The sequence below is a fragment of the Mauremys reevesii genome, linkage group 10 (assembly GCF_016161935.1).
Source record: "Mauremys reevesii isolate NIE-2019 linkage group 10, ASM1616193v1, whole genome shotgun sequence".
NCBI classification, from domain to species: domain Eukaryota; kingdom Metazoa; phylum Chordata; order Testudines; family Geoemydidae; genus Mauremys; species Mauremys reevesii.
Genome location: NC_052632.1, coordinates 1,956,077 through 1,977,619, shown reverse-complemented (window position 1 = coordinate 1,977,619; position 21,543 = coordinate 1,956,077). Strand labels below are relative to the sequence as shown.

At 46.3% G+C, this 21,543-nt stretch overlaps 1 protein-coding gene and 1 long non-coding RNA gene across 8 annotated transcripts in view; one reads left to right on the top strand and one right to left on the bottom strand.

Moving 5' to 3' along the window:
• Positions 1–7,203: 7,203 nt before the first annotated feature.
• Positions 7,204–8,956, bottom strand: LOC120374042. The gene is made up of 2 exons (XR_005585858.1): positions 8,422–8,956; positions 7,204–7,598 (listed from the first exon to the last, which is right to left on the bottom strand). It is a non-coding gene; the product is annotated as an uncharacterized LOC120374042 (long non-coding RNA).
• Positions 8,957–9,425: 469 nt separating this feature from the next.
• The window catches only part of FRMD5 (FERM domain containing 5), a 283,709-nt gene continuing 271,591 nt past the window's right edge, over positions 9,426–21,543 (top strand). For all 7 annotated transcript variants that reach the window (XM_039491223.1, XM_039491222.1, XM_039491218.1 and 4 more), the window contains exon 1: positions 9,426–9,635. In XM_039491223.1, coding sequence (XP_039347157.1) covers positions 9,534–9,635 — 102 coding nt within the window. In that variant the 5' untranslated portion in view covers positions 9,426–9,533. The remainder of the gene's footprint in view (positions 9,636–21,543) is intronic.

Genomic DNA, 21,543 nt, shown 5'->3' with positions numbered 1-21,543 from the left:
CACCGAAGTATCCACAGGGGTCTTCGCAATGGAGGTGGGGTCACCACCGAGTATCGCGTCCAGCTCTTTGTAGAACTGGCAGCTCGTGGGTGCAGCACTGGAGAGGCAGCTTGCCTCTGGCACCTTGTGGTAGGCGTTCCACAGCTCCTTCACTTTGACCCTGCACTGCAGTGTGTCCCGTCATGGCCCCTTTCTGTCATGCATCATGAAATCTGTCTGTAGGTATCATAATTCCCATAGCTGGAGCGCAGCTGGGACTGGACAGCCTCCTCTCCCCAGATGCTGATGAGGTCCAGCAGCTCGGCATTGCCCGAAGCGGGGGATTGCCTGGTGCATGGAGCGGGCATGGCTACCTGGAAAGATGGGCTGAGACCACTGCATGCGTCAGCGAGCAAACAGGAAGGGGACTTTCAAAATTCCCAAGGTCACCTGAGGGCAGGGCAGTAGAGTTCAAACCGATGACCAGAGAGGCGAGAATAGGCATTGTGGGACACCTCCTGGGGACCAGTCGCAGCACTGTAATCGACCAGGGTGTCTACACAGGCACCGCAGCGCTGTCTCCCTGGCGCAGAAAGCTGTACGCCTTTTGTCGGGGTGGTTTTTTTACAGGGCTGCAACTGCACAGTTTCTGCGCACTAAGTGGCTTGGCAGTGTGTACAGCTTGGGAGTTACAGCACAGAAAGCTGCTTTACTGCACAGAAATGCAGACAAGGCCTTAGTCACTTTATTACGAGGAAGCCATTGTCATGCCATAGTTAAGGTTGGGTTCTATTTTGCACTCAAAGAGGGAGTTCTACCACCATTTTTTGTATTGGGGCTGGAAAAGACGACAGTGTATCTGCCCAAATTTTTCAGCACATAAACTCTGAGCAAAGCTTGAAATTTCAGAGGTTTTCAAGCAAATTCATTTCTGAGTTCTAACTGATTAATAAATGGCTCCAAAAAATCACATTCTGAGTCTCATGATTTTTTTCTGTAACTTAAAATACAAACTGTAGAGTCAAAAATGTGCTCATAGGGAGAGTTTGCAGTTATGGAATTATTTTGTTAATTAATAAAAAGAAAAAAGTTGCATTATTAATCAAAACTGAATTTTTGTCTGCCACAATCAGACAATAGAGAAAACTTTCATGGGCTACTTTTGTTCTCTGAAACAGTGGAAGCCTTTTTAAATAGTTTTGGATGAGGCAAGAAAACCGATTTTTGACATATACCTCCCAACTCCATAATGTTCCTTGCACCCAAAAAATGGGGTTGGCCTGGGGATGAGGAATGAGTTTGACTAGTCAAGGGGTTTCTGTATTGCATCAGTGAAGATCTTAAAAAAAAATAAGAGCTACTTTGTCAAAGACCAGGCTCTCGATGAAACTGTTCAGTTAGTTCCAGAACAAAACTAATTAGTGTCTGAACAGTAGCAAGGAGAACAGGATCTTTGACAAAGCAATGGCTGCTGGGTCCTGAATTCTGTTCTTTGTTAAACCGTTCAGCTGGCTCATGAGCTTCTGGTCTGTGTGAAAGCAACAACACTGATGGCGATGACCCTATTATTCATGAGCAGTTCTGAAGGGGAGCTTTGCGGTAGACGAATAGTTTATGAAGGACAGGATCTATGACAAAGTAGTGGCAACTTTGACAAATATTAGGATCTTCGTGAAAGTGCCCAGTCAGTTCAGAGGCGGGTCCTGTTCTGTGTGAAAGGAACCATTGCTGTGTTGAAGAGCCGTTCTTAACCTATTAGCATCAGCCCTCAGAGCTGAATTGTTCTGTGCATTGTTCACTAATGGAGAAGATGAAAAGTTTAGTTTTTGCTAAGGAAAGCATACATTTCCCTTTCAAAATAAAATGTTGACCATCTCTGCTTTGAAACAACTTAGAAGAGACATACAATATTGTCTATCATCATTGGCCCCAAGTTGTGTGCCCTCCTTTCACAACTGGGCCCCAACATGCTGGAAAGGAACAGAATTTTACTATTCCAGAGCATTTCTATTGCATTTGTAGAGGAAGATCCTTGACAAAGCAGCAGCTACTGCTGTTCACAAATAGGATGTTTGTGCAACCACCCCGCTGACTCAAGAACTCCAGTCTCACAAAAGGGCACTTTCACAGAGATCCTGTTCTTTGTGAAAGTGGCCACTGTGGTATTTGAGATTCTTTATTAATCTAAAAAACCCTGGGCAATTACTAGGTTCTGAGTGAGTTAAGGTTGTTCTACACATAATGTACCTAACACAAAAAGAAAGGAAAGGAAATGCAAAGAAATGAAAAGCTAAGGCATCTAACAGTGCATCTACTCCTCCACCCAGAGCTATATGCCTCTCACCTGTGGAACAACCAGCATATACCACAGGCAATACCCCTTAACTCTGCCCCAGACAGAGTTTTAGCCTTGCAGCACCCTCTCCCTACACATGGGTAAACGTGACTCTCCAGAATTGTGCAGAAAAGGAAGTCTGGCCTTTTTGTGGTTGTGATGAGTTTGCAAAAAGGGTGCTCAAATGCTGGCATGATTATTTTATTCTGATTACGGTAGCATCTACAGTTCAAGGCCCCATTGTGCTAAACACTGCAAATACAAACATATAACAAAGAAATGGTCCCTGCCTCGAAGAGTTGCTGGGCAGAATTAAGGTTGTGGTGTGTTATCTATGCCAGAGGTTCACACATTTTTCTTACTAAGTACTCCTTCCAGTTATACCAGCTGCCCACGTACCCTACCCTACTCATCACTGATACTTTGTATGGTCTTCTTAACACTATCTGTCTTTAGCCATCTGTCCATATTTCACTGTTATGTACAGATATAGTTATACAGATATGACAGGGGGGAGGGATCGCTCAGTGGTTTGTGCATTGGCCTGCTAAACCGAGGGTTGTGAGTTCAATTCTTGAGGGGGCCACTTAGGGATCTGGGGCAAAATCAGTACTTGGTCCTGCCTAGTGAAGGCAGGGGGCTGGACTTAATGACCTTTCAAGGTCCCTTCCAATTCTAGGAGATTGGTATATCTCCAATTATTAAAAATTAAATTATACACAACCAGATAAACCCCCCTGACTAAGTTCTGAGCTCAGCAAGACAGGACAGTTTCTGGGCAACTGAACCCACATTGTATGGTGATTAGAGGAAGGGCTCTGTATATCTGTGTTCTTATTGGTACAGCTTGAAGTAATTAACTACCATATTTTATATAACAAATTCCCACAGTTTTAAAGCTTCATCTGAGTAGCCTATTATGACAATGCAATAAATTAAATAATAAATAAAATCCACCATTACATAATTTCTCCTGCGTACCCCTCCAGGGATGTCTCACATGCCCCCAAGAGTATGCGTACCACCTTTTGGGAACCCCTGATCGATGTGGTGTGGTAGTTATTGTGGTGTGAGGTATGTGTCAATGGGTAGAGGAGGGGATGTACTATTAGATGTCCGTCACTTTTCATTTCCTCTCTTTTGTGTTAGGTGTCACATAGAGACCCACTTTAACTCACGCAGAGCACAGTGTGTGTGGTAGGTGTGTTACGTAGAGACCCACTTTAACTCACGCAGAGCACGGTGTGTGTGGTAGGTGTGTTACGTAGAGACCCACCTTCACTCACACACAACACGGTATGTGTGGTAGGTGTGTTACATAGAGACCCACCTTAACAAACGCACAGCATGGTGTGTGTGGTAGGTGTGTTACATAGATACCCACCTTCACTCACACACAGCATGGTGTGTGTGGTAAGTGTGTTATGTAGAGTCCCACCTTAACTCATGCACAGCACGGTGTGTGTGATAGGTGTTACATAGACCCACTTTAACTCACGCAGGGCATGGTGTGTGTGGTAGATGTGTTATGTAGAGATCCACCTTAACACACGCACAGCATGGTATTTTGCACAAGTACTGTTATTAGTTTAGTTTAATAGAATAATTAATTTGAAGGCCAGAATGGAGCATTGTGATAATCTAACCTGACCTCCAACGTAATAAAGGTCAGAGAACCTCACCCAGTGATTCCTGCAGCCAGTCCATTGCTTCTGGGAGAGCTAGAGAAGAGCTTTAGAAAGAGACACCCAGCCTTGATTTAAAGATTGATGTAGTTGTTTTTAGAGTTCACTGTGTGGTATGTGTTGTACAACCACAAAAGCCAGGGTCTCTGCCCTTTATAGGGTCATCAAGATGTGTCCAGCAAGGAATTTGGGATATTCTGAACCATGCATATGTCCAGGCTGGCCAAGCCAGATAACCCCACATTTGGGCAACCAAAGTGCAAGCACCAGGGCTGCTGGCATAAGCCTCTCAAGCCAGTCTAGCCAGTGGTCTCAAAGGAACCCATGGGGACTCAAATGAGAGGGCTTGACAGGGCAGTAGGAGATCAGAGCTGGTGGGACTTTGGAGAGAGGGAAAGGAATAAGATATCTCTAGTTACTCAGGTAAGGGGCACTATGTACATTTCAATAGCTAGATAGGAAGCTTTGAAAGGCGGGGAAGACAGGTGCAAGGCAGTGAGGAATCACACCCAATATATTCCTAATGTAAAAGTATTTTGGGGAAAAAATGTGCATGGGTTTGACATTCTGGGGTGCAATCCAGACTAGTGAGGGGCTGCGTCATCACATGCACACAGCAAAGGCCTGCCATTGCAAAACCTCTTTATAATTCCCTGATTAGAAATGAAACAACCAGCTTGGAGGGCAGAAACAGTGTGAATTTCAGCTCAAAACCCTCACTCTGAGCCTTTTGAAAGTTGTGGATAAGTAATCATGACCTCCCTCTGCTAGTCTCTCTCCCTGACCTCCAGCCTCTGTCTTTCCATCTCTCCAACTGCATCTCTTTCTGTTCTGCAGTCATAGCCTATGCCAGTGGTTCTCAACCAGGGGTACGCGTACCCTGGGGGTACAGAGAGCTCATCCAGGGGGTACCTCAACTCACCTAGCTATTAGCCTAATTTTACAACAGGCTATATAAAAAGCCCTAGCGAAGTCAGTAAAAACTCAAATTTCATCCAGACACTGACTTGTTTATATTGCTCTATAAACTATACACTGAAATGTAAGTACAGTATTTCTATTCCAGTTGATTTATTTTATAATTATGTGGTAAACTGAGAAAGTCAGCAATTTTTGAATAAGACTGTGCTGTGACACTTTTGTATTTTTATGTTTGATTTTGTAAGCAAGTAATTTTTAAGTGAGGAGAAACTTGGGGTACGCAAGACAAATCAGACTCCTGGGAAGACTGAGAGGCACTGGCCTGACTGTAAGGGTTCTTTCCGCTCTCTCTTCCCCACTGTCCCAGGAACTGGAACAGTCTCCACAGGTACCTGCTAACCTGGCTGCCCTCTGACTCTTTTCAGATCCTATTTCAAGGTCCATTTTTTCTCCCTGGCTCATGCTTGAACTCTCCTACTTTTCCTATCCTCATTCATTCTTCCTCAGCCTTGGCCAGTGTATCCCCCTAAATACCAATACCAATGTAGCCCCCACCGTTGTATATGTGTAGGATATAGCTGGCTGGGAAGTGTTCTGTGGTTCGTTTTCTATGATGCAGTACTGTCTGCACCTTGTGGAATGAATAAGTGTTTTGCTGCCTAGTTGGAGCTATGTCGGTCCCAGGACATGAAAGAGACAAGGTGGCTGAGGTGATACCTTTCATTGGACCAACTTCTGTTGATGTAAGAAGGTGTTTTGTGTTATTTCTTTTGTAACATTGTTGAGCAATAACTGAAGATGATATACAGTAGGCTTTTAATTGCTAATAATAGGACTGGTTATATTTCAACAGAAGGAAGATTATTTGCATTTTTTAACTAGGATCTCTAGTTCTCAATAATCCTACAGCAACATCTTGGGCAAAAGGGAAATACATCTTCTGTGGTGTCATGAGGTTCAGATTGTACCAACAGATGCCCCATACACACTGATGCTGTTGGTCTGCCATTATTTTTCCCAATTAGCATTTGAATAATGGATTATCCAAGCTGGCCCCTATCAGTCCACAGGGTAAGCTTCTGACCTACTTCTAGCACGTTTTCAGCAGTGTACAGAGCTTTGGGCTCCTTTCTGAGAATTATCTCTATAGTTAACACTTCAGTGTGCAAATCACTCCTAACTACCTGCGTTTCATGCTCTGCTACAAGATTGTGGCACTTGCCTCATCTTGTCTCCATCTCATGATTTACCAAGATAGCAGGGTGGTCCCCTGTTGCAGTGTCAGTTGGACAGAGGCCCTGATGCTGCCAGGTTATAGTGGTGGCCTCCTGAAGATTCCTAAATGTTAAGTGGCCAGGGGAAGGGAAAAAGGCCTGACTTTTAGGACCCCAAAGACAGGTACCAAGGCCCCTGGAACAGCACGCAGAAGTGTTAAGAGTCAAACCCAATGTTGTCAGGGCCAGGGGTGGGGTAAGAGGCCTTTGTGATGTGAATCCTAACTGCTCCCCCGCTAGAAGACAGTGAGAGTATGGGACTGAGGTGGGAGAGGAGCAGATAGGGCCTAGATGAACCTGATGTTGGGGAGGGTCCCAGCTAGGAGGGAAGGATGGGCCTGGTGTGGGAGGACATGCAGGGCAGGAGTGAAAGGAGGATTTGAGGAGAGGTAGAAAACAGATCAGGTCTGAGGTAAGGCAAAGCCTACTGAGAAGTGGAGCAGGACTTATTGGGTTACCCCTGAGGGATGAGCTTCTGTAATAGGGCATGCTGGCCCTTAATGGCAGGCTGCAGGCCCAGGACAGCCCTGTTCCCACTTCAGAACAGGGGAATTCTGAACTGTAGTTCTGAGGACTGATGGGAGTTAGAGGCACAATAAGGAATGGTGGGAAGAAGTGTCAGGAGCTATACAACAGCCCTTATCATAAAATTGAGAGAACACTGACACCAGGCAGTGGTTCTCAAGGTGACAGACTGAGGGAAGTTTGAGATGTAAATGACCTGCTGTCTGTCCGTCTGTTTGTTGAGCAGGGAGTTTTTGGGGAAAACTTGGTGAAACTTTAGTGAACTCCCTGGGCAGGATCCTCTCTTCCTTCTCCCTGCTGCAACCATCTGCGGGGTCAGTGAAAATGAGGAGGTTTGTGGGCAGAACTGAGTCTGATCTGCGGCAATGCAAGCCTTATTAACCCATGTACAATAGGACCATTGCATGTTCTGCTTCCACAGCGCCAACTGTGATGACAGCAATTGCAGCACAGCTTGTGGCCAAATCTGAATGAACACTGGAAATGAACCAAAAAAGGTTATTTATTAGTTAATTTGAAATAAAACACTGCTCTCCTAGTCAAATGATGCAGACAGGGCCACAGATGCCCCTGGGATTATCTCAGTATTTGGATGTTATGATGTTGGACCTCTAAACTGGAACATCAACCTATTAATCCACTTCCCTCTCCCAAGTGAGAGCTAGGAGGGCTGGTTCGTAGGGGCTCATTTCGCTGCCACAGCCTGGGTGCTTCTCTTCCAGAGGAGGAGGAAGAAAATTCATCCTTCTCTTCGCAGGTAGGCTGGCTGACAAAGAGAATTCCCTCTCATAGTATGAGGAGATAGAAGATGCATCTTCCAGCCACAGAGCCAAAGCACAGGAGCAAGAGGGGTGACAGCTGCCTATGTGGCCCAACCTCCTACATGGGGGAGGACAAAAAAGACTTATAAATGGTGTTTTGTGGCAGGGCTGCCCGGGGTGGGGGGGCAAGTGAGGCAATTTGCCCCAGGCCCCACAGGGGCCCCCACGAGAATATAGTATTCTATAGTATTGCAACTTTTTTTTATGGAAGGGGCCCCCAAAATTGCTTTGCCCCAGGCCCCCTGAATCCTCTGGGCGGTTGCATTTTGTGGGGATGGTGTCTAATGCTAGCATTTATAATAGGAGCATCCCAATGGGCTCCTCTCCTCCCCCCGCATCACCTAGATCTCCACACAGACAGGGGCAGCTCTAGACATTTCGCCGCCCCAAGCAGGGCGGCATGCCGCGGGGGGCGCTCTGCCAGTTGCCGGGAGGGCGGCAGGCGGCTTCAGTGGACCTCCCACAGGCGTGGAGGTCCACCGGAGCCGCGGGACAAGTGGATCCCTCCCGGCGACCGGCAGAGCGCCCCCCGCAGCATGCCGCCCCAAGCATGCGCTTGGCATGCTGGGGCCTGGAACCGCCCCTGCACACAGACATGCTCCTCCACCCTCCTCTGCTCCATCATCTCCCACTGCCCCATAACTAGGCTATCAGCTGGGCCTGTCAGAATGTCACTTGTCTGTACAGCAACTAGCGCCAGGGTGCCCTGATCGCACATAGGTGTTCTAGTGCCTCTCCCAACACACACCGATACCGCCCCCCTCGATCTGTGCCCCTTCCACGCCCCGGTCTGCCCTTCCCTTCGGCAGGCCTCTTCCTACCCTCTGGCTCTGGGCAGAGGATGGGGTCAAGGCAGCAGCTGTCGGGGGCTCTGTACCCACCTGGCACCTGCTCCTTGGGGCCACAGCAGCCTGGGCATGTGCAGAGGCTCCCCGAGCACATCATGGGGCAGGGCGGATGCTGCTCTTACCCCCTTGAGTCCTCACCCTGGCTCCCACTGACACAGGGGTGGGCGGAGGGGGGGGTCCCTCGAAGGGCTCTCCATGCCCCGGGGGAGGGGCAGAGGGGGGGTCCCTCGCAGGGCTCCCCGTGCCAGGAGGGTGGGTGGACGGGGGTCCCCGAGGGAGAAGAGGGGGTCCTTCACAGGGTTCCCTGTGTCCCTGGGGGGGACAGAGGGGAGGGGTCCCCTCACGGGAGTGGGAGGGGGTCCCTTGCAGGGCTCCCTATGGTGGGGGGTGCAGAGGGGAGTCCTGGGGGAAAAGAGGGGAGTCCCTGGGTGGCACGGAGGGGGGTCCTGGGGGACAGGAGGAAGGGTCCCTCGCAGGGCTCCCTGTGCCCAGGGGAGAAGAAAAGGGGTCCCTGGGGGGGTACAGGGGGGAGTCCTGGGGGGGACGTAGGGGGGTCCCTGGGAGGCGCAGAGGGGTGTCCCAGGGGGCCAGAGGGGGGGTCCCTCGCAGGGCTCCCCGCCCAGGGGGGAAGAAGAGGGGTCCCAGGGGTGGAGAAGGGGGTCCGGGGGGTCCCCTCGCAGGGCTCCCCATGCCCGGGGGGTCCTGGGGGAAGGGGGGAGGTCCCAGGGGGGGTGAAGGCGGGTCCCGGGGGTGCAGAGGGGGTCCTGAGGGGGAAGAAGCGGGGTCCCGGGTGGGATGAAGGGGGGGTCCCAGAGGGGGATGAAGGGGGGGCAGGAGGTCCCCGCAGCCCCCGCTCCCCGGGCCGAGCCTCCTCAGGCTTCTCCCGCCCCGCGGGCTAGCGCCGGGGCCTGTGGCGGCCCGGCGCCGGGATTGGCCCGCCCGCCCGTCGCTCAGCGCCGGCCCCGCCCCCCGCCTGGCGCCGGGCAGCGCGAGCCGCGGCGCGGGGACTTGCACTTGGCTCTGCCCCGAGTCGGGCTGCGCGCGGCGGGGCCGCCTGGCCGCTGGGATGGAGCCGAGCCGAGCCGCGCGGCCGCTGTGACTGAGCCCCGCGCCGAGCCGAGCTGAGCCGCGCCGCGCCCGGGAAGATGCTGAGCCGCTGGATGAGCGGCAGCAGCAGGAGCCTGGAGCGGGAATACAGCTGCACCGTCAGGCTGCTGGATGACAGCGAGTACACCTGCACCATCCAGGTCTGTGCCACCGCCCCCCCTTCTCCGCCCCGGGCTGCACCGAGCCTCGCCGAGCCTGCGAGCCGCGGCGGGGCCCGGGCTCGCGGCGTGACCCACCCCCGGAGCGGAGCGGAGCCCAGCCCGCAGGCTCGCCCCCGCTGCAGCGAACTTCACACTTCGGGCTGCTGCTGCTGCATGGCGGGGGGGTCTCCCCAATCGCCCCGCTCCCGCCTATGTGCCCCTGGGAGGGAACAAAAGACCCCCGCGTCGAAGCCGCGTCCCCCGGGTGCGGGTCTAGGCAGCCTCGCCCTGGACGCGGGGAAGCCGCTGGCGCTAACCAGCGACCCCCGCGGCGTTGCGGGGCTGTCTCGGGTCGGTGCCCGCGGGCAGGGCTGGCGGAGGGAGGGGAAGAGAATATCCCGAGCGTGACTTTCCGAGCCAGCCGCGCCGGGCAGGCGCTGGGTAAACTTGCGCCCAGCCGGGGAACTTGGGAGGCTGTCAGAGCCCGGGTGGGAGAACTCCCCGGCGGAGCCCGGCCCCGTGTGCGGGCGGTGGACGCGCCGCAGAGGTTGCTCCGCGGGGGAAATGTCACTTTTGGGTTGGGGAGGGGGGCGGGCTGCAAACGGGCTCGCTGGTGTGTGTGGGGGGGTTTGGTAAGAGCAGGCTGCATGCTCGCCCTGTGCAAACGCTGCAGGTCCGATGTCTGGGCAATCTGGCACCCAGAGGAGACTGATGTAGCTCTCTCCCGAGATGCTGCCGGAGATCCGTCCCTTCGTGTGCTGGGCGAATCATCCGTCCGGGTGTGAACAGAAACACTGGCGGTGGGGAAGAACCAGCCCCTTGTCACCCCAATGCGCTGCAGTCTCACTTCTCAGCGCCTCCAATCCGGGCTGCCAAATGGAGTCTGAGGACTGCAAACAAAAGCAAGGCGGGATCCAGGGCTGCTGTTCGCTTCCCCCTCCTCTCACCCTCTCCAGCGCGGTGTGTTCCCCGGCTGGGCTGGAGCCACACACCGCGGGTGACACATGGGCTGCTAGTGGGGTTTCATGGGTGTTCTAAGCATTAAAGCAACTTCTGTGCTTGGCGTTGTAAAGTTTGTGTTTCATAGAGGATGCTGCAGTTATCTGGATGGTTCCCCCTTCAGATGGGAACAAAGACAGACCTGTGGCTTGCGGCTGGATGTGTGTGTGTGTAAATCCGGTGCTCATCAGTGAATTACAGCCACTCTAGATGGGAACAGCTGGAAGCATTACGGGGTGGGGGGAGGGAGAAGAAAGCAAATGAATCCCTATTTCATTCAGTGACCTTTAATTCTGAAATGCCCCGCCCCCTCCTTCTCAACTGGGCAAATTGATGGATCCAGTTTTTCAGCCCTCAGAAAGAAAAGCCTGATCAGCTTGACTGGGATGTTGCTCAGGGGAGGGAGTTTAGTCACACAGAAGCTTTTTGATTCCACCAGGAAAATAATGTCTCACGTCATTATTTTGATCAGCACTTCTGTGAGTCAGTATTCTTGGCATTCACAAAAGAACAGCTCCACACAGGCCAAGTGGCCCCGTGAAAGGGGAACAGTCTCTAGCTTTTAGCAAGGAGCTTACGCTATGTTCCCTCCTCCCTGTCTCAAAAAAATAATGGAATATAATGAATTTCAATGGGCTAAACCTGTGTCCCCCTTACCCTCCACCCCTTCCTGCAAGGTCACTGTTATTGGATATATGTAAAATAAGTGTTTTCCTTATTTTATAGAACTAGTATAGTACCCTGATTCAGTCTTTTATAAGAAACCAGAACGTGGACAGTTGCTGCAAGTTTTAGTGAAATTATTCTTTTTTGTGTTCAAAATCAAACCCCGCAACTTTCACTAACCTTCCCTGGTGCAAATATGATTATGGAACAGCTTTAGTGCTGCTGCTTTTCCATTGATAGGGTATAATCAAATCAAGTAAATGTTGTTGGATGATGGAAGAAGAGCTTAATTTATACCTCTTGCTGAGCAAAATTGGTGCTCTTAGACTTATACAATTCTGCCGACGACTCTTTGAGTGCAGTAAGTATAGTAAGTGCTTTTAAGAATGATTTTGATGCAAATTAAAGTATAGTAAATGCTGTCAGAGCCAAACACAAATACCAGGAGATGTATCAAAGTACTGCCTGATTTTAGTTATTACCTGTACTGCCTCAACCCTGCTCCAGTGACTGATTTAATTTTAAAATAGTCTAGGTCACTTTTCAAAGTGTTCTAGGCCAGATAAGAGTTCAGATAGTATGTGTTGTAATGACATTTTCTTGAGTCAAAATCAGTTTTCCCCCCCAGTCTGGATATGAATGATTTGCTAGTAAGGATTTAGTGATGATATCATTAGGCTACTAGAATACCAGAATGTTTTGAATATGAGTAACCTAATCACAACACTATTGCATTAACAACGAGCTAAGAACTATAACGTTAGGACTGAGGACACAGGGTGGCTGACATATGTACAGGAGGTTTCCATTTTGTACAGACAGCTTTTCATCTTAATTTTTTAATAATACTTTTAAGAGAACATCCATGTGATAAGCATGCCGACTGACTGTACACCATAGCACTCATTGGTAAGGCTAAGATTTTGGCACGGGTGTTTTAATTAAAAGTCATGAACAGGATGTGGGTAATAAACAATAATGTACACACATTAATGCAGTTTTCACTACATCAGTGCTGAAGCCCAAGTACTGCCGCCTGGGGCTGAATTATTGGAATTTTCAAGAAGTCGAGGAGGTCTTGTAAAATCGTGGAATCCAAGACCTCCGTGACAGATTCGTAGCCTTACTCATTGATAGTGTTTCCTGAGCGTGTCAACTGGCACTCTTCCAACTTGTAAGCAGTAGAAAATTCAGGCCAGGTTTTTGGATAATTGTGATGCAATGTGTAAATAACAACAACTCCCACCTCTCCACTGATTTATTTGGGTGTTGCTGATTCCGACTCTATTGTAGCTCTAGGGCAAGTAAAAATATTTTAAATGTATGCTTCTGCATACTTCAAATTAAAGAACTGGTTACAAATAAATACTGCGGGCTGTGGGAGGCTTCACTTTTGCTTAAGCAAAGAAGAATAAATAAATGTGTTTTTAAAAATCTGTTCTGTGTAAATAACATCTCAGGAATGTTAATATTACTGATTTTCTTCCCCGCCTTGCCTCTCCCCCACCTTACCTGCAAAGTGGCTGTAATGGCAGTCAAATTAGTTGTGCTTATACAAAAATCAACTAATTGTTGAGAGATTGCTTTTAATATCTATCAATTGGATAAAATGTAGCTTAGATAGGTAAGTATGGGCAATCCACTTTGGAAGAAAGCTGGATTGTCTTTCTTTGATTTACTTGGGAATAGAATTAAAATAAGAGTATCCTTATACTGTATATAATTTTGACATAAAATGCCACTTGATGCTGTGTTTCACCAGTTTATATGATTTTTGGGGCAGTAAACAGGAATACTGATATGTTGTATGCATGATTTAAGGTAAAAAAGAGTCAGCTCATAATACCCTCACAATCAAGGTTACCACAAGTAAATGTTTGTTTTTTGTTGCTTTCATGCTGACTTTTAAGCAAAACTATTTATATTCCATGAAAAATTAAATCAGACATGGTGAAAATATATAATGTCTCACAAATGAGAAAATCACTGTAATTTTACAGGCTAGAGAACAGTGAATGAGTTTTGAAGGTCATTCCCTTATAAATGCAGATATGTCCTGTGTCTCGCACAGATCCATAGCATTTCTTCATCCAACCTCTGTGTGTGTGTGTGTGTATGTGTGTATGTATATATTTTCACTTTTGTTTATGTATGCTTCTATTTTTTGTTAGATATGGAGACAACATACAAATCAGAGGTTATAATTTCAGTGTGTAGGACCATTAAATATGATACACAGCATGTGAAAGGGGTTAGGGAGGATGTTCTGTAAAAGTTCGTAATTTTGTAAATGGGAATGGAGACACATACAGAAGTTTGCTATAGAGAAAGATCGAGTAGTGGTTTACATCAATGGCACATATATGTTTCTGAATGTTGAACATCTGACACGTTGGCTGGCTTTTATATTGCTTGAAAAAGGACAGTTCAGAAATTGATCTGGTTTTAACAGAAATACATTTCTAAGAGAACTGGTTAAACCCATTAACCAAATTTAACCTCTGGCTGTGCTTGACAAAGAACATCTAATGACACGTTTTGTAGACAGTTACTTTGAATATTCCTTTTCTCAATTAAATCTTTATGAACTTGAGATCCCAGAAATCTCATTTATTAATATTCCTGCACTAAATGAGCCTGTCGCCATCTATGCTCCGATGAATCCTTTGTCTATTTTGGTCTTAATTTCCATTCTAAACCATCCAGTCTGAATGGGCGAATTGCCTTAATAAAGGCCCTTCCCAAGCCAAATAACTGTGGGCCTGATCCAAAGAGCATTGCAGTTAATGGGAGTCTTTGTACATTGACGTAGTGGGCTTCGGCTCACCCGCATAAACATTTTTGTATTCTTCTTAGCCCCTAGAAGTCTGACAGAGGGTTATTTTCTTAGCCACGGTCCTTGCTAGCACGTGGAGTCTGATCTCAGTGTCTGAATACCAGCGGGGTCACTGATTTCAGTAACTTATAAGGGATGTGGGGTGTTTCAATGACTTTATATGTGTAGAGGAGCATAAAGCTGTTTATATTTTCATGTCTTGGGAAAGCTTTTGGTTTAATAGTATTAAGTGGTCTTAGGGTCGCTATTAAAAGCAGCAAAATCAGTATCATCCCTGCTTCTAAAACTGATGGTGAGTCAGAAATCTTAGGGTGTCAGAAATTGTCAGGGTTCAGTTGTGCTCTGTTACATGACACAAGCTTTATAAACATAAACATTCACTATTCCAGCCAAGTTCTGAATCCCAGTTGTTCCTGAAAATCCCAGTAACGGACACATCACCTGGAGCACCCGAGGAACCTTAAATCTTTTGTTCATCTCATCAGTTTTGGCTCTAGTGCAGCCATATAATTAATTTGTCATGTCTGATCCCACTATGAAACAATTTATCAGGAAGGCAGACTAATAAAACTTTGAATAAAATGTGTATTGAAAAAGTATTACTTGTCTGAGGAAAGTTTAATATTTTCACTGTGACGACAATATCATTGGTAGTATAAAGAACCTGAAATAATGAATGATTTATTGCATAAGGGCACCAAGTCCTTTACTGAAAAGACAGTTGGTATTTTGTTGCAGAAATGCAGAACGTGAAAGCCTGGGAAGGGAGACATGAAGACATAAGATATGGATGAGATGTAACAGCTTCTCACGTAACTTTAAAACTGTCCTAATTTTAACAGTCTTTTGCTCCCTTGGACAAAAATCCATAAGATATGCAAAGTTCATTGGAAGACCTGACAAGATTATTAACCGGTAATCTACACAATAGACTAGAGGAACCCCTGTTTCTTGCAGCTCTAGCTGAGTGAAGGTTACTTGTACACAGGTGTGCTGGAGGTGTGGCAGTATCCCCGGGCTAAAAGTAAGAGTAACAGAATGCATGGCTTCCATTGTATAGAGCAGTGGTTTTCAGCATTGGTTTGAGCATCGGCCTGCTAAACCCAGGGTTGTGAGTTCAATCCTTGAGGGGGCTATTTAGGGAACGGAGTTTAAAAACAAACAAACTGGGATTGGTCCTGCTTTGAGCAGGGGGTTGGACTAGATGATCTCCTGAGGTCCCTTCCAACCGTGATAGTCTATGATTCTATGACCTCTAGGGATCTGCAGACTGTCTAAGATTTCCAAAGGGGTCTGCACCTCCATTCAAAATTGTTTAGGGGTCTGCAAATGGAAAAAGGTGAAAATCCACTGATCTAGAGGATTTACAGTTTTGTTCAATGGCTTTCAGCACTATAAAAATTGTCCCAACATCTTAGCGTGTTCAGTATCTTCTTTATCTTCTGATAGTTTCCAATTGCTTTTTCTGGGAAAGATGGTAGCAAACTGCTACTTACTGAATGGGATTACTTGTCTGAAATCCCAAGCAAAGGTGATGTGTTCTGCATTGGAGGATTACAGCTCTCTGCCTGCTGCTGTGAACTCAAGAAACCATGAGACTTCATGTTATGAACTTTCTAACTGTTCCTAGTGCCTTCCTGTTTGAAGACAGAAACATTAGTCTCTCCTCAGCCTGAAAACTAACTGCAGATAATAAAGAGGGAGTATTGCAAACAAGAGACCTCTCTGCAGAAACACTGAGTAAGAATGAATTTGAGGAATACACACATTGACAATGTTATTTGCCTATATGGTAGGTAGGTGGATTTTTTACACGATCTCATAGCAAGCTGCCAGTAAGATTAAAGTATCAGAGGGGTAGCCGTGTTAGTCTGGATCTGTAAAAAGCAACAAAGAGTCCTGTGGCACCTTATAGACTAACAGACGTATTGGAGCATAAGCTTTCGTGGGTGAATACCCACTTCGTCACCCACGAAAGCTTATGCTCCAATACGTCTGTTAGTCTATAAGGTGCCACAGGACTCTTTGTCACTTAGTAAGACTAAAGTAATGTAATGGAATTGTATCAGCAGGAATATATTGACCGTAGGTGAAATCCTGGCCGCATTAAAGTGAGTCGGAGTTTTGCCATCCCAATGACTTCAGTGGGTCTAGGATTTCATCACATACGTCCTATACTATTATATATTATATACATATAGTTTTAACAATGGTAAAAATAGTATTGACAAGAATTCTTTTACAGCTGGTTTTCCATAAAATCTATTGACCAATAAGCATTTACTCATAAAAACAAAAATTCATTTGTAAGAGAAACCTGTAATTCGTGCCTAGGTAAATCACTATAGACTGTATGCTATTTGTACTGCAAGCTTAATTCAGTGCCTAGACATTTAAGTGCATATGGTATGTGGGTTCGTCATGTGTTATGAAGTTTCCAATAGCAAAATTGTGTGTGTATGTGCTGAGATACACAATGTGTGGGTGTTAAGAGACGTAGTGGTACCCTTAACTCAGAATTTCCTTGGTTTCATCTTCATATTTAGTTTCCAAGTGTATATCTTAAATGGTAAGAATGTAAAAGACAGCTGTTGAAAATGTGTTAAAGCAGAAATTCCCACTAAAACAAACACTCCTATCTTTACTTTCATTTTAATGGAAGCTAGTGTTAGTGGAAATGTCATGGCTATATACTGAGGCTGTTTTTACTGCTGCTGCTACTGCACCGCTTCTTGAAGTGCTCGCATCCTATTAACTTACACAGGAGCTGGCATTGTAAAACAAATATAGAAACTGTCTCCTATCCTCTAGTTCAGTAGCCAGTTTTCCAAGGTGAATATTTTTATTAGTTTTTTTCCACCCTCAGGATATTGTGGAATTATTTAAATCTCTTTTTAAAAAAAGTGCATAGCATTGACTTAGCATACATAGCATAATGGAAAAGATGGTTTCTGCTTTTATCAAGTAAAATCAGCTACCATAGTTGTTGGTTTCTAGGGTGTCTTACATACCCCACATACTTAAGGCATCTTGTACATTCCAAGTCCTTTTAAGTTCTCTCATCAGTAGGTAAAGTGATCATACTGAATGGAAAGAACAGCGGTAGCAGTGTTCATTCATGGCTGTATCCTACCATTGAACCTTGGACAGCGTTTCCATTGATTTCAGTTGTAGTCCTACACATGGGCTGATGGCATGTTATGGGCTTTGGTGTCTCTAAACAAAGAGGAACTAGTGAGTGTTTGCGATACACTTCCTAACTAAGCCTCCAATTGCAGGCTTCTCTTAGAGGGAATCAGATGAAGGTTGGACAGTTGCTTATTGTATGAAGGGCTGGGGTGAAATCTCAACCCTAGTGAAGTGCATGGAAAATAATAATAATAGGAGATATACCTATCTCCTAGAACTGGAAGGGACCTTGAAAGGTCATTAAGTCCAGCCCCCTGCCTTCACTAGCAGGACCAAGTACTGATTTTTGCCCCAGATCCCTAAGTGGCCCCCTCAAGGATTGAACTCACAACCCTGGGTTTAGCAGGCCAATGATCAAACCACTGAGCTATCTCTCCGCCCCTGTCTACTAACCTTTCGTAGGGCCAGGATTTGACCCTGGAGTTCATAGCACAGCATGGCAACGTCCATTTGTCAGTGTGAGTTGGAGCACTGGGAGTAGTATTTGCTTCTGTAGTGTTTGGATATCTTGGCTATCAACAAAGAGCCAAAATTGCTGTTGCTTTTATGTGGCAACCATTTTACACCTGGCATCTAAGCAAGATTGTGTTACAGAAGTATAACTGTGACACCTGGTCCCATTCAACCCATTTGACTCTCTCCACACTGTGGCATGTTTCCCCACTTTAGTTAGTGGGAGTTTTGCCTCAGTAAAAAATGTTGAATGTGGATCATTCAAGTTCCTCTAAAATACGGCGTCACAAAATAATGATGTCTAGGAGCCCCCTGTAAGTCTTGCGATTCTGTTGTGATAGGCACTACCCAGACAAGTAGTGTAAAAACGGTACCTGCCCCAGAATGCTCGCAGTCTGCATTAGAGAGACACGGTGGGCGAGGTAATATCTTTAGTTGGACCGGTTTTTGTTGGTGAAAGAGAGAAGCTTTCACAGAGCTCTTCTTCAGGTCTGGGAAAGGTACTCCGAGTGTCCCAACTACCTACAAGGTGGAACAGCTAAGTAGTTAACAAATGTTGCAAGAGACCATTCAAGGTGACGCGGGCAGTTAACGCCTTTACAGTTGTAGGACAAAGGAGGGTTAGTGGGTTACAGATTGCTGTAAGGGGCCATAGATCTGGTGTCTTTGTTAAGTTCATGATTTTTGGTGTCTAGCGGAGTTACGAATTTAAGTTCCCAGGCTTGTTTTTTGCCAGTGTGCTGCAGGTTTCCGTTGACGACGACGAGGAATGAGAGGTCAGATATGGAGTGATCGTTTTGTGAAAAGTGTTTGCCCACGGATGATGTCATGTTTTTGTCTTTTATCCTTTTTCTGTGAGAGTTCATCTGAGAGCGTAGTGATTGTCTCGTTTCACCTACATAGTAGTTGTTGGGGCGTTTAGTGCACTGGATGAGGTTCACCCCATGTTGCAATGGGCATGTGTAAAACTAGTGGATCTTGAAAGGTGTGTTGGGGAGGGTATGGGTCATCATAACAGTGGAGATGCCTCTGTTATGACAAGGTCTGATGCTGTTTTGAGTTTGTGTGCCCTGGTTTTGGGGAGCTTGCTTGTGATGACGAGCTTGGCGAGGTTGGGGGGTTGTTTGAAGGTCAGAAGAGGGGGTTTGGGAAAGATTTCTTGAGTATGGATTATAATTGTTTAATTATATCCTGGATGGGCTCCAGAGTGGGGTGGTAAGGGACAACTAGGTGTGTGTGAATGGAAGGCTTTTTTCCTTGTATTAAAGCAGGTTCTCTCAGGGTGTTTGGGTGGCCCGTTTTGTAATGTGCTCTACTTCCAAGGTGGAGTATCCTTGTTTAGTGAAAGCAGTTTTAAGAGCGTTAAGGTGTGTATCCTGGATTTTCTCCTTGGATCATATATGGTGGCATCTGAGAGCCTGGCTGTAGAGAACAGATTTTTTGGGATATTTGTGTGGCCTTAGTACCCGTGGCTATTCCCATGGTTTGGACAAAGCATGTAGTGTTGAATGTAAAATTGCTGTGGGTGAGGATGAGATGGATGAGTTTGGCGATGTGTTTGGGGTGGTTATTTGAGCATTGTCCGTTATCTTGTAGATATTTGAGGCAGGCAGTGATTCTGTCATTGTGAGGAGTGTTGTTGTAAAGGGAGGTGACATCCCTGGTGGCAAGGCTGGTGTTCTGAGGTGGTTGTAAATGTTGTGGAGTTTCTGGAGGAAGTTGGTTGTGTCTTGAAGGAAACCGTCTCTTTATGTGATGAGTGGTTTGAGGATGGTTTCTATGAGTCCCAATATTCCTTCTCTTCTATGGTCTCTTGCAACATGTGTTAACTCCGTATGTGTTCCACCTTGTGTTTACCTGTGACACTGTGAGTATCTTCCCCAGACTTGAAGAGCTCTGTTTAAGCTTCAGAGCTTGTCTCCTTTATCAATCGAAGTTGATCCAATAAAAGACAGTACCTCACTCATCTTGCCTCTCTGGTATCCTGGGACAACCCGGCTGCAGCAATGCTGCAAACCACAATCTGCATGTCAGGCAGGATGCTACAAATGGATAAAAGTGATGTATGGGTTGGGAGGACAAGGTAACAAAATGAACCGAAGAAAGAAATTAATGTCTTAGCCATGTCCTATAGTTCACAAAATAATAAGGATCAAATTCTGTTCTGATTCACGCCTCTGCGATACCACCAAAGTCAACAAGTACAACTGAGGGCATAATCTTGCCTTGACGTCAGTCTGCAGAACAGCATAGTCTGTTCACGTGAGAGCTAAACCCTAATGGCAAATATGTTCTGTTACTTTCACAGCTCAACACTTTCCAGTACACACACAGTCAGATAACACGTAGAGCAACACTGCGCTACGGTTGTACTGGACTGAATTAAATTTTGATCCAAAATGTGGAGCCGAGACTGTGTGTGACCTTGTTCAAATGAGAGTAGTCCCCTTTGGTTTACTCAGTGTCGCTTTCTTCTCAGAATAGGAAATTAAATTATAGTAGTGGAAAACCTCTGAAATCAGCAGGCTCACCATTTTCAAGCAGCAAAGGAAATGTGGCACAACTGTCATTTGTTATAAATGACAATACATTACTAAAACAGTCTGGGGAATAAGCAGGGATTCACTGTTGAGAAAAGACATGTTTATTATCAGTTTTGTCAAATATTGGCTATAGCTCATTAATATGTGGGTCAGAAGATGGTGCTGTTACAGAGATAGCAAAATTGAACTATACTTCTCTCAGCAGCTGTTTGATTGTGGTCAAAAGAATAATTATTATTTATTTACAGAAAGACTTGGAGCTGTTTTTGCAATAAGGAGGTTTTGGATCATATCCTTCTGTGTTGAACTTTTTCCAGGGTAAATTATCACAGCAGTGTGAAAACAATTTCATACTGAGGATTCTAGAATTGCCTGTAAGGCTGGTGAATCTGCAGTGTGTCTGGTTGCTCAGAGTATGGCTTTATTTGTGGCCCTGGAGATGCAAACAAGGAAATGTGAAATAGTTCTAATCTGGTTAAATTAAGAACATAAGAGAGGCTGTACTGGGTCAGACCAAAGGTCCATCCAGCCCAGTATCCTATCTGTCAACAGTGGCCAATGCCAGGTGCCCCAGAGCGAGTGAACCTAACAGGCAATGATCAAGTGATCTCTCTCCTGCCATCCATCTCCACCATCTGACAAGCAGAGGCTAGGGACACCATTCCTTACCCATCCTGGCTAATAGCCATTAATGGACTTAGCCTCCATGAATTTATCCAGCTCCCTTTTAAACGCTGTTATAGTCCTAGCCTTCACAACCTCCTCAGGTAAGGAGTTCCACAAGTTGACTGTGCGCTGCGTGAAGAAGAACTTCCTTTTATTTGTTTTAAACCTGTTGCCTATTAATTTCATTTCGTGATCCCTAGTTCTTGTTATGGGAATAAGTAAATAACTTTTCCTTATCCACTTTCTCCACATCACTCATGATGTTATATACCTCTATCATATCCCCCCTTAGTCTCCTAGTGAAAATGAGTTAGATCCCTGCTTTGCTCCATACCAAACAGGAAGAGGAGTTGAGGTGAGGGGGCCTCACCTGGGATGTGGGCAACCCAAGTTCATTTTCCTCCTCTGCCTGAGGCTCTAAGGGGCCGCTGGCTGTGAATCACTAGCACAAATAGGTGCCTATTTCTGTGAGAGGGGTGGGGCTTAGCATGCACCCCTTTTGTCGCCATCTCCCATTGGCTAGCTGAGGTGGCTTCTTGCCTTGTGTGCTGGCTAT